This window comes from Phacochoerus africanus, chromosome 16 (assembly GCF_016906955.1).
Source record: "Phacochoerus africanus isolate WHEZ1 chromosome 16, ROS_Pafr_v1, whole genome shotgun sequence".
Classification (NCBI taxonomy): domain Eukaryota; kingdom Metazoa; phylum Chordata; class Mammalia; order Artiodactyla; family Suidae; genus Phacochoerus; species Phacochoerus africanus.
The window spans coordinates 50,980,190-50,996,284 of record NC_062559.1 but is presented as its reverse complement, the minus strand read 5'-3'; the positions used below and the strand labels follow the sequence as shown (position 1 = coordinate 50,996,284).

The 16,095-nt window shown below is 56.6% G+C and overlaps 1 protein-coding gene across 2 annotated transcripts; it reads right to left on the bottom strand.

The window, feature by feature from the left end:
• Window positions 1-28: 28 nt before the first annotated feature.
• Window positions 29-6,741, bottom strand: POLD2 (DNA polymerase delta 2, accessory subunit). Of its 2 annotated transcripts, none has more exons than XM_047763042.1 (11): window positions 6,662-6,741; window positions 5,117-5,391; window positions 3,163-3,284; window positions 2,854-2,977; window positions 2,469-2,583; window positions 2,112-2,310; window positions 1,747-1,827; window positions 1,454-1,611; window positions 1,196-1,323; window positions 600-701; window positions 29-294 (listed from the first exon to the last, which is right to left on the bottom strand). In XM_047763042.1, exons 2-11 carry the CDS (start codon window positions 5,340-5,342, stop codon window positions 134-136), a joined length of 1,416 nt encoding a protein of 471 aa, XP_047618998.1. In that variant the 5' UTR covers window positions 5,343-5,391; window positions 6,662-6,741; the 3' UTR covers window positions 29-133. The 2 variants fall into 2 exon arrangements, with proteins under 2 accessions (XP_047618998.1, XP_047618999.1); XM_047763043.1 differs by lacking the exon at window positions 6,662-6,741 and adding an exon at window positions 5,986-6,642.
• Between the last annotated feature and the right edge of the window lie 9,354 nt (window positions 6,742-16,095).

The window sequence follows — 16,095 nt, the reverse complement described above, 5'->3', positions numbered from 1 at the left end:
GCCCAGCTCCAGATCTGCTCAGCTCAACACCAGTAAACAGTCAGGCTTTATTTACAAAGCAAAAGCTGCCACGGTGCTGACGCCACAGGGGAGGAACGGCCGGGGCCTCTCGAGACAAGGCCGCCTTTGTGAGTCAGGGGCCCAGACCCAGGCTTTCCAGGTCCTCCTCCTCTGCCCCGAAGCCTGAGAAGCTGATGGGCTGGCAGGTCAGGCTGCGCAGGTTCACGAGGCAGGCGGTCTGTGTGGAGCTGAAGTCGGGGACAGCTACCAACAGCACTGTCTGGTCCTCGGGGCCTGCAGAGAAGCCACGTGGGGCCCACCTTGGTTCTGGGTGAGCCTCAAAGGGAAGTCCCCCCATGGCACCGCAGGAGCTCCTTTGGATCAGAAACAAAGGGCCCAGGACACCAGAAAGGGCCAAAGCTAAAGCCACACCAACCAGAGTGAGCCCTGGCACAGAGCTTCCGCCGTGGCAGAGTCTGAGCCTTCCGCCCACGGGCCCGTGCACCCCGCGAGGCTTCTTCCTCTGTGCATCTTGGCCCCGGGTGGGAGCATATGGCTCCTGACGGCCACAGCCGGGGCCCCCAGAAGACAAAACTTACCTCGGATGATTTTAGAGCCAAAGCTGGGGGTGTTGCCACAAAAGTAGACGTGTGGGCACTCGAGAAAGATGAACGGGTCGGTTTTATAGAAAGGGTAGCAACCTGGAGAAGAAGGCCCTGCCACTGAGAGCTGGGCTTCTCAGCCTCGGCACAGGGGACATTTGCACTTGCAGGGGGAGGATGGCCCAAGGGGGACCCGGGGCGCCATCTCACACGAGTGTGACCCTGGCAGTAGTCCTGCCAGTTGTCACAACAAAAGCATCTCCGCACGCTGCCCCATGACCCCCGAACCAGGTCGGCCTGCTCTGCTGCTGCCTTCGCCCTTTGGGGGAAGGCCCGGGGACAGGTGCCGTGCTCCGCCTGGCTCAAGCTCCCGTATGCTCCCTTGGCCTTCAGCTCCAAGCACAGCCTTGGCCAGAGACAGGTAAGAGTCCAGAGGGGCCCCCAAAACAAACGTCAAGCTTTGGACGTTTCCCGAGGCAGGTCACGGCAAGGCTGGCCAGTGCAAATCCACTCTGGGAACCTCCGAGCACCGAGGGAGCCGTTTCAGGCCGTCCCTGCCTTCTGCTCCCACCCCGTGTGCCTGGTCCCCTTACCTAGGGTGTCAGGAGCTGTGGGGCTGATGTGGCGGATTTGCAGGGTCCACTCCAGGATCTCCAAGTGATCCTCCATGCCGCTGTACCGGAAGATGTCACTCACGTTCTGTCCGGATGTCCCCAGGAACCTGCAAGGCAAGGCTCGGCTGGCCCCACCCCGGGGAGCTGGCCCAGCACGCACAGGGCACCCCCCCAACCCCGCCACAGCCCCGGTGCCACTGAGGCAAAAGGCCAGGGGTCAGGCTGGACTGTGGCTACCTGACTCCATCGATGGTGGCCTGGTAGGGGTTGGTGACCAGCTGGAGCGTGGAGTAGGCAGTGGCCAGAGGGAACATGCAGGGGTGCAGGGGCTGCTGGGGGAGCGTGTAGTTGGTGGGGTCAAATTCGCCTGGCATCACGTCCACGGGCACGGAGGCCTGGAGGGCACAGGGGCAGGGGAGCTTGTAGGCCCAGCGCCCTCCACACCCCCCCGCTAGAGTCCCGTGCCCCCGCCCTCCAGTGCCCAACGGCGGTGCCAAGTCCTAAGGCCAGCACACCCCCAGCTCCCTCACACTCAGCTGCAGGAGGATCTCGTCCAGCATCTTGACGGCCTCCACGCTGGCTGCCTGCGTCTTCTTGGTCAGGTACTTGGCCTGGGAGTGGAAGCCCACACCCGGTCGGTCAGGCTCCAAGGGGGGCCCGGATCAAAGGGATGCCCAGAGCCCCCCCAGGAGGACCGAGAGCAGAGCAAAGCCCCACCCACAGCGGCTCAGTAAGAGTTCTGGGCCTCAAGCCCCCCAGCCGCCCTCAGAAAGCTAGGACTGAGCATGAGGCCTGGCCCCCGAGCACCGGAGGCTCCTGGGTCACTGCAGGGCGCTTCCCGCCAGGCCCGCCATGGGGGAGAAGGGGCCTGAGCGCAGGCAGGTGGGCGCCGTACCTTGTTGATGGAATCTCTGCTCTGGGTGTTGTGGCTGAGGAGGTTCCCGGCGAGGACGACCCGGGAGACGTGGGCGGCACTGCACTGCTCCCCTTCGTCCCCAAGCTGCCCCGTCACCACGTCCACCAGCAGCTGGGTGCCCAGCAGGCTCTCACCCCCGCCTCCACCCAGGCCCAGACCAGACACCAGCAACACAAACCTGCCAGACAAGTGGGGGTCCTCCTGGGTGCTGGGGAAGCAGGGGTCCCCCAGGAGGCCGTGTGGCGCTCGTAGAGGAGCTCCACGTGGGCAGGGGACATAGGGCCAACCACTGCGACTGCCCTGGCCCACTGACTGGGCCCGGGCACTGCTCCTCACCTGTCTGTGTCGAGGGGGCGTGTGGGCTTCTGAGGGGCAAGCCCTGCAAAGCAGTGGTCCTCCACCAGGAACTTCCCGTCATCCCCCGCGGAGCCCAGCAGGGCCAGGACCGTCCCTGGGGAGCAGCAGGGTCAGACCCAAGAGGGGGGCCTGAGGGGCTACCACCTCTTTTCAGGCCCCCAAACGACAACCGCAGCCAGTTCTCCTCTGCTGTGCTGGTGAATTCGCACTGAGCATCTGCTGCCTGGGCTCACAGCCATCAGACTGAGGGGAGAACTGACCCCTACCTGGGTCTCACCCCCTGCCTGAACCCAAACCTGTCACCCTGGGGAAGGTGAGTGTGCGCCAGCACCCAGACCCGCAGGGCGCCGTCCCCACACCCCACCTGTGACCAGCTTGGACACGTCAATGGCGCCCTCCAGTTTGATGCGCTGCAATTCATCTTCCAAGATCAGCTCGTCATCCGGGTGGATGTATTTGCTCCGAGGAGGCTGGGGGAGCAGGTTGTGCTGAAATTCGAAGATGGGGGTGGTGAGCAGACTGGGGCCAGAGCCCCACCAAGGCTTCTGTGCCGCATCACTGAGACGGTCCCGCTGCCCCGAGGGCAGTGGCCCAGCTCCAGTCGCCTGGATCCAAGGCAGTGCCCCCGGGGGCGGTGTTCCAGGAAAGGCGCATGGGGGACAGCCGGCCTCACCTCTTCGCTGACTTCCCGCAGGATGGAGGGCTGGAGCGGCATGGCCTTGAAGAGGGTCCCGATCACACAGCACTTCTCCCCGGGCTGCAGCTCACACAGCTTCTTCACGATGACGCCCTCGCCTGAAGCACGGGGGGCACGAGCTCAGGGACCGAGCGGCTCACCTGAGCCCCTGTGGCGAGCTGGCACAGCCTCATCTGGCAACACGGGTAGCCCGGGGCCCTGGCCTTCGCCGCAGGGGAGAGAACATCCAGGCCAAGGACCCCCAGACCTAAAGGCTGACCCGGCCCCAGGAGGACAGGGACGCTGGATGTGGCTGGGCCCTGGAGGCCAAGGGTCCTCACAAGAGAGGCAGACATGCAGAGACGGCGACGTGAAGACGGGGCAGAGACCAGAGGGACGTGGCTACAGGCCTGGCAGAGCTGGGGCAGCTGCGAGAAGCTGGAAGAGGAGAAGCGGGCTGGAGGGAGCGTGGCCCCTGGATTTCAGACTCCTGGCCTCCAGAGCTGGGAGAGGATAAATTTGTTGTTGGCGCCACCTAGTTTGTGGCTTTGTGGCTTATTACAGCAGCCACAGGAAACCACTGCAGAGTAGTACCTATACCTAAACTCTAACGCTGATTCTTGTTTTTGCTTTTTTTTTTTTTTTTTGTGCTTTTTAGGGCCACACCTGCAGCACATGGAGGTTCCCAGGCTAGGGGTCGAATCAGAGCTACAGCCACCAGCCTACGCCTCAGCCACAGCCACAGCAGTGTGGGATCTGAGCCGCTTCAACTGACGCCATAGCTCACGGTAACGCTGGATCCTTAACCCACTGAGCAAGGCCAGGGATCGAACCTGCAACCTCATGGTTCCTAGTCAGATTCGTTAACCACTGCGCCACGATGGGAACTCCGAGAAATGAATTCTGAAATGGGCTGAGCGCTGGGGAGGAAGCCTGGCCACACGGAGCTGCCACGTGGAGGTGTTCTGGGTGAAGCCAGCACCAAGAGCCAGGATAGCGCGAGAATGATACTGCCCGCTGCCAATCACCCAGCCGAGGCCCGTTCATCGTGGGCCCCAGTCTGTGAACAAAATAAAATGGCTGTTTTCTGTCCCTGGGCAGTTTTATTAGATGAGAAACCTGGTACCCCAGCAAGTACTGCTATAAAGAATCTAAGGGATGGCATTGACCTTGGGCTTGAGGAAGGCGTCCCTAAAGGCTTCAAGGAAAGTGAGCAAAAGGCACTGGGAGCCAGAGGAAGGAGACCCTTGCCATGTGGCGGAGGAAAGAGGAGTAACACTTGTGCCTGCAGTAAAGAAGACACCTCTGATGTGATGATGCAGCTCCACCGGGTCACGTGTTCTCCCGGCTGCTTAGAACATCAGAGTGAATGCAGCTGACCTGGGGGGATGGGATGGACCCAGTCGCCAGCGCTTCCCAAAGCTTCCCAAGTGGCTCCAGTGTGCAACCTGGGCTGAGACCCAGGAGGCCTAAGGCTGGGGGCAGAAAACATGAATAAGACGTGGTCTCTCCTACATCAGTTTAAAGACAAAACAGGTGAATCAAAAACTACATGAAGAGCCAGTCTTTTTTTTTTTTTTTTTTTTTTGCCACATCCACAGCATACAGAAGTTCCCAGGCCGGGGACTGAACTCACGCCGCAGCAGTGACCCAAGCTGCAACAGTGACAACGCCAGATCCTTAACTACTAGGCTATCGGGGAACTCCCAGAAAGCCACTCTTATAAGCAGTAAGAACGAGGTGATGCAGCATCACCCAAAAGTTGAAGGTGGTGGGGTCCTGCTTCACCAAGGATAACGTAAAGCAGGACAGATCACCAAGGAAGAAACGGGAAAAAAAGAGAAAGATCTGCACTGCCCAGGCCACGTGATTATGAAAGAAAGACGGCCCCAAGGCACAGGAGACTGGTGCCCAACAAACACAGAAACACTTCCCCAAACTCATCACTTACCCCAGCGCTGCTTGGCCCGGCTTACCAGGGCGGGCCTCATCTGGACCAGGCGGGTGGCATAAATGTGGGCATACTGCCGGTTAAAGCTGCGCTCCCCTAGTCGGAAGGGCTGGGACGAGTTGGTGTAAGTCACCACGGGGATTCGGTCAAAGGTGGCGTTGCTGGCTGATGGTGGGGACAGCAGAGTGTGCGCCCTCTGGGCAGCCTGCTCAGAAAACATGGCCATGCTTGATGCGTCCAGACCTACTGAGGCCAGGCCGAGGAGGAGGTGGACCCTGTGAGAACACAAATGCAGTCATGAAGCCCCAGCCCACGCCCACAGCAGCTGCGTTCCTGGTGTGGCTCCTCTGTGCCCACAGGGCACCAGGAGGAGGGCAGACCTGTAGTGACCAGCACCTGGAACTCGACTGTGCTACCAACACCTTGCCCCGTACCCTTCACCCAAAGGGGAGATGAGGAAAGCTAGGAAATGCTTCTCCCACCCTCCAAACCATCTCAAGGGTCCCCTGCCTGCTGCACGCCTCCACCTGGACAACTCTCGGGGTCTCAAACTCCACCCCCCCCCCAAGTGGAACGCCTCTTCCGCCTCCAGCCAGCTCCTGGGCATCTGCCCCATCTCAGGGTGTGAAGCCAGCCTGTTATCACACAAGCCTACTATAAAGTTATTAAGTAATATAAGTACTCACTTCTCTGCTCAAAAACCTCCAAAGGTTCCCCATTTCACAGAATAAAAACCCAGTCCCTACAGTGGCCTAAGAGATCTGCCCTCCTGGTTCCACTCTCCTGCACCTCCCCCCCCCCCCAATCCCGTGGCCAGCTCTTCTCCCACACACGTGTGGCTCACTGCCTTCAGGCTGCTCAAAACTCACCTTCTCCACCTGTAATCCTCCCCTGCCACTTCTGCTTCTCCAGTGTTTATTGTTTTCCATGGCAGAGATCTTCCAACAAACAATACATTTTAAGTTTACTGTCTGCCTCCTCGGACTAGAGTAAAACCTCCAGGAGCGCAGAGGTATAGGCACCTGAGCCCATTTTCCAGAAGCAGCCACAAGCCCCACTGAGATGTGCTTCAGGCGTGAAATCCACAGCAGGTTCCAAGATCAGTGGGAGGAGTAGCTCAGTCATTACTTTACATGCGTGCTGGGATGATAATAGTGTGCGTGTAACGGGTTAAATAAGATGTGGCAGGCACTAAATTCGATTTCTACTCCCTCCTCCTTTTTTTTTTTTTTTTTAAATGGCCTTTTTAGACTGGGTACTAGGTGACTTGTATTCTGTCCCTATCGAACAGCTATCGGCTGAGACGGAATCTGAATTAACTTTCTGCCCCAAAGTGCAGAGCCGGGGCGGCACTCTAGCCGCAGTCTCGGAAGGAGCCCTAGGGCCATAAGCCCCAGACCACGGCCTCGGCCCGCACCCTGGGGCCGTCGTGGGGGGGGATACAGCAGAGACACCGCTCAGCCCTAGCGAGACGCCGCTTAACCCGCCGCTACGAGTGGACACCCGGGCCCCTACTTGGCCAGGGCGACACGAGACCCCACTTACCTCGCTGTGCGACGCGATCCGCCCACTGCCGCGCGCCGTCTCCCGCCAATCCGCGCGCCCCGCCCCGCCCACTGCCGTATCCCGCTAATCACCGAGCGCCCCACCGCGCTCCTCACCGCCGGGCCCGCCCACCGCCGCGCACTGTCTCCCGCCAGTCCGCGCACCTCATCCCGCCCATGCTGCATCCGGCCAATCGCTGCGCTCCCAGCTCCGTCCATCACCGCGGGGCCGGCCCACCTTCGCGCAAACCCCTCTCCTGCCAATCCGAGCGCGCTCTGCCCCATATATTGCCGCGCGCTCCGCCTCCTGAGCCTTGCGCGTGCGCGGGGTCACGCCCCCGGTTCCTTGGGCAAAACCGGGTTGGTTTGGCGCCAAGGTACCCACGGTCACGTTTGTGCTGTAGGTCGTTCCGACCTGGGCTGTCGCTGAGGTCACCGCACTTTCCCGAGTGTTAGCCCTTGTCGTATCGCCCCAGGATCCGGCCTGGTGCCCGACTCTGGTGGACACCGCTTCTGAAAACAGGGTGGGAGGACCGAGGCAGATGTTTGCACCGCCCAAGGGGAGCGCTGACTCCGAGGCAGGTCCTAGAACTGGGCCGGGCACTGGGCTCCAGGACGGCAGGGGAGGCCTTGTATTAGGGTGAGGGTAGCAGACCAGCTGTCTTCAGCTCTTCGCACAGGGCCAACGGCTCTGCCAGCCTCCACCCGACACCCCTCAGTCACTGTTGTCCTCGCTGCCCTCATCATCCACGCTCCTTCCTACCCACCAAGGCCTCCCCAGGCCGTCCGCCATTTCGGGGAGGTGAGAGGATGTCTCTTTTACACATCTCCACCCATCCCAGAATTCCCAAGCAAGCGCGAGTGGCCCTTCCCCATGAAACTTCTTCTCCATACCCACCAGCTCTGAGATTTAGTCTCGGGTGCCCTTTGGCACATGCTGTTCTGCTCTGTCACTACATCTGTTTCCCAAATCTCGGTTTTGTCTCCGCCACAAAGTAGACAGATAATGATGGATAACACATAAAAGCCTTTGCTATGGACCTAACACTATTTGAAATTCTCGACGCGTATTAATCCAGCTAATCCTCACATAACCGTTTGAAGATGGAGAAACTGAGGCACAATGAGGTCACAGGGCTAGTGAATACCAGCTAGGACACACACCAAGGCAGCCTGACATTGTATGTGTGCTGGCCCTCTGCATGTGCAGCTGAATTACCCACCTAATTAACCGTGACTTTGCTTTTGCCCCTGCCATTTAATTAGGCACTTGTCAAACATCCAGTTGGATGTGTTTGGATAAGTCTGCCCTCAAGGGCATATGGGAACCCAGACCAGTTCACTTATCACAGTGCCTGGCACACGGAGACTCCCAATGCAGCTTATGTTTGTTGAATGAATATATGGGCTTTTTGGGGAGTGGGGGCAGGTAATGGGCTAAGTGTCTTAAGAACATCATCTCATTGAGGCTTACCTTAGCCCTGTAAGGCAAGTACTATTATCTCCACTTTACAAAAAGATTCATAGTTTCCCCACGGCTAGAATTGGAACCCACCTGCCTGCTTCTCCTGGGCGAGTGCTCAGGCATGGAGCCATGCAGCCTTTCCACTGAGCTCTGCTACCCACAGGTCTGGGCCAGGTGCACAGTTGGGGCAGCTAAGGGAGTCTGTCCTAGACCCCAAGGCATCAGTCATAGTAGGAGCACTTCACCTTCCAAGGGTGAAGTACTCTTCCTTGACTCTCTTCTCCTGGCTGGCTGTACGATGGAGAGGCTAGCGTGTTGACTTCCCTGGCCTCCCTGGCAGCCAAAGGTAGTAATGAGATCAGGTCTGGCAGAGACATAAGGGGAAGTCTGGTAGGGATTGGGGGAGTGCCTGTCAGGCTTCTGAGAAATCTGCTTTTGTGGTAAAAGGGAGGGACACAGCCTACTGTCTTTCCTCGTCTTTCTGTAGTGAACACGGTGCCTGGCCGTGTCCTGCAAGGATGTGCGCCAGCACTTAGCTCCTGGACTGGGACCTGCAATTGCTAACTCTTTATTTCATTTTATAAAATGAACCCCTGGAGTTCCCGTTGCGGCTCAACAGGTTAAGAATTAGACCTTGTCTCTGTGAGGATGTAGATTTAATCCCCGGCTTTGCTCAGTGGGTGGAGGATCCGGCGTTGCCGCAAGCTGTGGCCTAGGTCACAGACGTGGCTCAGATCCCTGTGGCGACTGGCAGCTGCAGCTCCAATTCAGCCCCTAGTCTGGGAACATCCATATGCGCAGGTGTGGCCCTAAAAAGACAAAAAAAAAAAAGAAGAAGAAGAAGAAGAACCCTGATTTGTGTTCTCCACTTTGGCCTTTGTGACTGTGACATGTGACGTGTTCCTCAGTGATGTGTGCAGGACTATCAAAGAGCAGAGGGCAGCCAAAAGCCTTAACAGAAGCTGTGTCTTTGGGTTTGGGCCCCTTGAAATAAGTACAGGCTCCCACGAAAGCAAGGGCTGGGTGGAACGGCCTTGCAGGCAGAGGGCCTTCTAGGATGCTCACCTATGATATTAGGTTGCCGAAGGAAGAACACACAAGGCCAAGTCAGGAAAGCAAAAGAGATTTATTAAGGCATCCGAAACAGACGGGTAGAGCTCAAGACAGCACCAGCCCCGAGGGCGAGGAGAAGTTAGTCTCATAAAGGGTCGTGGTGGGCATCTGGGTCCAGGGTCTGTGGCGGGAACTTGAAAGGAAGGTCACACAATTTGGGGAAGGGGTCGACCGAGTGATGGTGGCAGGGAAAATCAAAGGGGAAGGGAAAATGACCAAATGTGAGATGATGGTGGGCGTCGGAGTCTCACAAGCGGGTGAATGCAGCAACGGGAATTGACGGACACGGGGCATCTTCACCGGTGGTTAATCTCTGCAGGCAGTTGTTTCCTGCAAACTGTTGTCTCTTTCTGTCCAACTCAAATGGCTACATTTCAAAATTGAGAGACTGAAACGCCGTGTATCCGTGGCGGGACCGGGGCAGGCAGCCTTGGAGGGGTGGGAGGAGGAGGAAGTGGGGAGTTGAGGAGGAGTCCCAGGAGGAGGACGTTGGAGGCACTGCTGCTCCGGGTAAAGCAGGGTGGGCGGGGATGATGAGATTCTGCTTCGGAGCTGTGAGCTCTGTATGTCCGCTGAGCATCCTTTGGGGATGTTGCACAGACAGTGGGAAGAAGCAGGGTGGAGGGGAGTGGCAGGTCAGAGGCCACTGCACACACCCCAAGGGCGGCACAGACAGGGCACTAAAGGGCAACAGGCGGCAATACCGGAAGGGGACAGCCAGAGAAGAGCTCCCCCTCCTCCCCACAACCACAGCTCCTGCCCCTTCCTTTCACAGGTCTGCTTGGAGAGAAATCATAGACTCCATGGACTCACAGAGCCTACAAAGCCTCCAGTCTCAGGCTCCAGAAGTCTGGAGGTTCATAATATCACTGTCACTAGACATTCCCCGAACACCTGCTGTGGACCAGGCTTGGTGCCCTGTCTTTGCCTTGCTAAAGCCAGGAAGCTGGGCTGATCTAAGAGTGGGCTGGACAAGCTCCAGGCAGACCACGGCCCGGACCTGCAGCACGAGATGACTTCCTGTGGAGGTGACACTGTGCCGGGGGCCTGACCCCCAAGGAGCCCAGAAGGCCAGATGTGAGATCTGCAAGGGGGTGGACCTGGCCCAGTGACCACCAGAACTGCTCCAGCACCTTCTGGCTCAGCTCCCTCTAGCCTGGACTCTGAGCACCGCATGGCTTCTCCCTCGGAGGAGCTGGTCCCAGCACGTCTCTAACCGAAAACCATGGGTGCCTGGTGTACCACTGAGCTGGGAGCTGGTCGGAGGGGGGCCTCGTTTCCTGTAACTGAAGGTCCAAATGAAGGAAAGAATTCCAATTTTCAGTTAATCTTTCTTAAAAATGTTTCAGTGTTCCTGTAGGGCCATTGCAAAACATGCCACAATGGCATATCAATCATTTGGAATTAGAGTTACTCGAGAAATGGCCAGCGCAGGAGGGACACCCTAACTCTCCCTTCTGTCTTCCAGAAAACAGGAAATCCATCTCTCCTGTGAAAGGCACCCTTCCTGCACCTGGAGGTAAGACATTCTTATCGCTAGAGACTGGGGAATTCGCCAGAGACGCCTGTATGAACGCACCTGCTTACTTTGAGACTTTACTACCCTAAGCCCAAACTCTGGATTCTTCCTTAATTGAGCACCCCAAACCTCGGTTTCTTTGCCCTGTGAACTCCTCACAAATTTATTATTTCCTCGCCTAAAAAGTGTGAAAGGGAGCTCCCTGGTGGCTCAGTGGTTTGAGGATCCAGTGTTGTCACTGCTGTGGTGTGGGTTTGATCCCTGGCTCAGGAACTTCCATATGCCCTGGATGCAGCCAAGAAAAAAAAATAAAAAAGAAAAAAAAAGAAAATTAAGATATCTCGGAGTTCCCTGGTGGCTCAGAGCATTGAGGACCCAGTGTTGTCACTGCTGTGTCTCTGGTTACTGCTGTGGCACAGGATTGACCCCTGGCCCAGAAACTTCTATATGCCACAGGAGTGGCCAGGAAAAAAATTACATTATATAACTCGCAATGGAAGGAATCACAATAAAAACAGAGGCAATACATTCTCAAAACCGAGCTCAAAAAAGCAGACTGGTATTTGCTGTGGGGGAGGGAGTGGGATGGACTGGGAGTTTGGGGTTAATAGATGCAAACTATTCTATTACATTTAGAATAGATAAGCAATGAGGTCCTGCTATACAGCACAGGGAACTATAGCCAATCACTTGTGATAGAACATGAGAGAAGGTAATATGAGAAAAAGAATGTATATATAGGTATGATGGGGTCACTTTGCTGTACAGCAGAAATGGACAGAACATTGTAAATCAACTCTAATAAGAAAATTAAAAAAAAAACCTATCTCAAAAAAAAAGGAGGTGTAAAGTTTAAATGTTTTCATTTGCAGCTCCTGGTTCTGTGTGAGGCCTGAGGACTTCCATATATGAGAACTCAGCACATCCAGAGGCTCTCTGGGGCCACCTGCAGCCAGTTCATTCTCCTGGAGAGAAAGATCCAAACCTACAGCCTTCGTGCCACATGCTCTGCTCTGGGATCTGGTGACACGAAGATCCATCAGTAGGTTCAGACGTGGCCCTGACACCTCAGAGCTTGTGTAGCTCTGAGCAGGTTGTTTAACCACAGGTGCCTGCGTTTCCCTGCCCGTTCATACTGTATTGATTAGGGTTAGGTTCTGCTGGAAGTATCAAAAACTCCAAATAGCAGAGCTTCAATCCCAAAGAAGCTTATTTCTGTTTGTGTACGACGGAGATAGGAGGTGCCTCCTGGGTTCAACTCAAGCCCTCCCACAGCCCTGGGGGTCGTGTCGTGTGCAAGCCATGTTCCAGGGAGAAAGGCAGAGGGCGCACATCTGTCTCTTAAAGACAAAACTAGAGTTCCCGTTGAGGCTCAGCAGGTTAAGAACCCAACTCGTATCCATGAAGATGCTGGTTCGATCCCTGGCCTTGCTCAGTGGGCTAAGGATCCAGCATTATCGTGAGCCAGGGTGTAGGTCACAGATGGGGCTCACTGGCCTTGCTGTGGCTGTGGCGTAGGCTGGTGGCTACAGCTCCGATTGGACCCCTAGCCTGGGAACCTCCATATGCCGCAGGTGCAGCCCTAAAAAGTAAACCAAAAAAAAGACAAAGCTGACACCCACCTGGTCACCCCTCCTACAAGCAGGTGGAGAACAGTAGCCCTTACCCTGGGGCTGGGGGCTGGGGGGGAGCCTGTCATGTGTGGCTCTAGAGGCACTTGGCACAGGGGTACTCAGCGAGCATCAGAGGCTGTCAACACCCAGACCTGCCTCCCTTTCACGGGTGAGGAAACCCACAGAGAACCAGAGAGGAAGCAGGAGTCACTCAAGTCGCTCACACATCTGGTGAAGGGGCCCCCGGATTTCCAGGCCTGCTCCTTTGCCTCAGAGAAGGCGTCCCGCAGCACAGTGCTTCTCTCTGCATCTCCACAACCCCGGCCCTTCTGACCAGAAGAGTCTAGAAGGCTCACGGCAAAGAAGAGGCAAGTGTATTTCGCCCTCCCATGCACTAGTCTCTCCAGCCTGATTAGACACTCCTGCATCCATGCAGCAATGAAATCAGAGCGAAGCACCAGAGCTGAGATCTCTTGCACCGTCTCAGGCAAATAGGGGCTGGACTGTCAGTCTGCTGGGAGAGAGCCTGGATGGGAGGGTGGGCGAGGCTATGAGACGGCGGGCGACAGCCATCAGACCCTCTCCCAAAACCCTCAGGACAGGCCACGCCTCCTGGAGAAGCAAGCAGCTTCGGATTTCTCATGCCAGGGTGGAGTTGATAAAAGCGCCTGTCTTTATCAGTCAGTGGTTTTAAAACAGCTAAGGAAAGAACGTGAGCCCTGCCTCTAAGTTGGGGTGGGGGCAGGACTGGGGGCCGAATGGTCTCAGTTTCTTATTGTAAAATAAGAAAATACAACCATCAAGGGCCTAAATCCCCCTTGACCAAGCGCTGCGCACCTACCCTGCCTGGCGAGGCCACTCCGGCCTCACATCCCTGGCTGCCCACACACCCTCTCCAGGAGGGAGGGCTGAGGCTCTGGTGGGATGGAGCTTCAGGCCAAGCTGAGGGGATAAAAGTAAAACAAAATCTCCTGCCAACCCAGAAAAATCTCTCCACCAGTCACCACAAAGAAGACATGTATTACTGAACAAGGGCTAAGCCATCTTTGTGCTCCTCACAGAGACGGCGGAGCAGAAAGAAGTCGCACCCTTTACACACCAGGTCAATCCATCGTTGCCAGGGAGAGGCCTGGGTCCCGTCTGTCACACAGCTCACGCCCCTCATTGGGACTGGGGGGCACCCACGTTTGCCAAGCGCCTTTCTCTGGAGAAAAAGCAAATGAAGGAGGCTGGCAACTTAGAGCAGAGCCAGCCAGCTGTAAAGTCAGGCTCCCACCTCCAGGGCAACTGGGCGACAGGGGTGCGACCTTCCTTAGGAGAGGGGTCCCCAGGTCCCTGGGAGACGGCCCAGTGTTGTAACCCTGGCCAGAGGCTGATTTAGCCTTTAAACGGATTTACCCGAAAGAGGAAAGGAAAGAACTTACAAGTTTTCTAAATGAAATACTCTTAAGGCAAGTCTGTTTCCTTGCTTTGCATCAGGGAGCATGAACTTCTGCTCAGTTTTCATTTGCATTTGCCTCTACAGCCACCTCCACCTGCAAGGGGCGTTGCAGCTCAGCAGGCAGCCCTGGCGCCCCCGGCCCTCCTGCAGGGCTCAGGGAAGACTACAGCCCGAGAGCCCACTGCTCAGTTCGCGCTGGGGAACTGCTCCGAAGAGGTAGGGCAGAGGCCAGTTTATATATGATTTGGGGCGGGGGCGGGGGGGGGGCCTAGGAAATACATACAGTCAAGCATACATCTTGGTCAAAGATGACTGCTAATCGCAAAGAACAGACATCTCAAGTTAATGATTTTAGGGCTTTTCTGTGGATGACAAGAGGCCGGAATCTGGGGTCCCTGGAATTCTTCCAAGAGATGCATCTAACTAACTATCCAGGGGCCCCGCTACGCAAAGCCCGGGTGGCTCTGGTTTTCCGTTAGGAACGCCTTTCAGGGGCACTGTCTGGGGCCACTGCCCGGCCTTGGGATTTAACCCTTGCGCATCTGGGTGGTGAACGTCTCTTCTTATTCTTTGTTCATGAGCCTATGATCATTTTTGATCCCTTTCAGCGTCTGTCACAGTCTTCCTTGCTGAGGCCCGAATTATAAAACAATCCCTTCCTCTTTGAAATCAGTTTGTCGACCAAGCAGAACTCCTCCGGAGCTAGAATCAAGGTCAAGAACTACCGCTTGACCTTGTTCATGCTCTTCCTGGGAAGCCTGCTCCGCGGGGGGGCGGGGGGGGTTCCTGGATAAGCAACAGAAAGCGCCATGAAAACCAAATCTCAGGTATCCGCGCAGTCATTAAAATGACCACGTCCCAGGGGAAAATCAAAACGGAACGGAACGCTTCTCCAGGTGTGGTCAGCCCCTCCTTTCCCCCTCCCCTCCTCCACCAACCCAGCTGGCAGACTGGGCTTGGAGGGAGTGGAGGAAGGGGGCTGAGAGCTCTTCGCATTCTTTTTTCCTTTTCCTTTTTGGCCGCCCCACAGCCTATGGAATTTCCAGGGCCAGGGGTCACATCTGAGCCACAGGTTTGACCTACACTGCAGCTGCGGCAATGCTGGCGCCTTTAACCCACTGTGCCAAGCCAGGGATAGAACCTACATCCTGGGGCTGCAGAAATGCAGCCCATCATGTTGCACTACAATGGGAACTCCTTACCCGGCATTCCTGGTTCCCGTCCAGAGAAGGACCTGTGGTCTGGGTCTTGCCCAGAGCTGTCCTCTCCCTGCTGCCCCTTCCTCTCCCCTCTCCCCCCACCCCCACCCTCTTCCCCTCCCAGCTGTGGGTGTTCTAGAGGGCCCTCTGTTGCCCTTTCTGTCCCCATGATGAAGCTGGCTGCCCCCCAGCCCCTGGTTTCTGGAGGGGGTGGGGGATGGGAGACCAGCAACTCCTACCGAGAAACCCTCTCCCTCTCCAGCTGCCTGACTCTGTCACCCCAGGAGCATGAGGCCAGTTCTGGAGTATTTCCTTCAAAGTCTGCAAGTACTCCAGGCCCTCCTTCAGTGTCAAAGTGCCTCACCTGGAGTTTGGTTGTGTTTTCATTTCTTTTTTTTTTTTTTGGTCTTTTTAGGGCCACATCTGTAACATATGGAGTTTCCCGGGCTAGGGATCACATTGGAGCTGTAGCCGCCGGCGTACGCCACAGTCACAGCAACATCAGATCTGAGCTGTGTCTGCGACCTACACCACAGCTCACAGCAACGCTGGATCCTTAACCCACTGAGTGAGGCCAGGGATCGAACCTGCCTCCTCATGGATCCTAGTCAGATTCATTTCCTCTGAGTCACAATGGGAATTCCACGGTTGTGTTTTCAAACTGGTTTCTCATTGCTGATCACGCGGGGCCCAGCACACCACATGCGTGTGCAGGAAGGCCTACGTGAGCCCTTGTGCAGAGATGGGGGCTGTGTGGTCGGAGGTCCCAGGAGGGCAGAGTCCCAGGGTCATAGTGCCCACCAGCGGGCCATTGGTTGAACGTGTGCTGAGTAGAGGCCCATTGAGGCCTGGGGAGGCAGGAATAAAGCCCAGAGTTTCCTCTCTGGGAGTGGCCTTGGGTGCCACGCCCACCCTCTCAGGCCTCGGTGTCCTCATCTGTGAACTGGGCACGTCAGCGTTCATACACCACGGGGCAGTGTGGTGCGAATGGAGGCCGGCTGGCGAGGGCCCGGCTGGTTCTCACAGCGATCCCTGCATTGGCCCCTGGCGCTCCCACCCCATCTGTCACAGGCCACCCCTGCAGG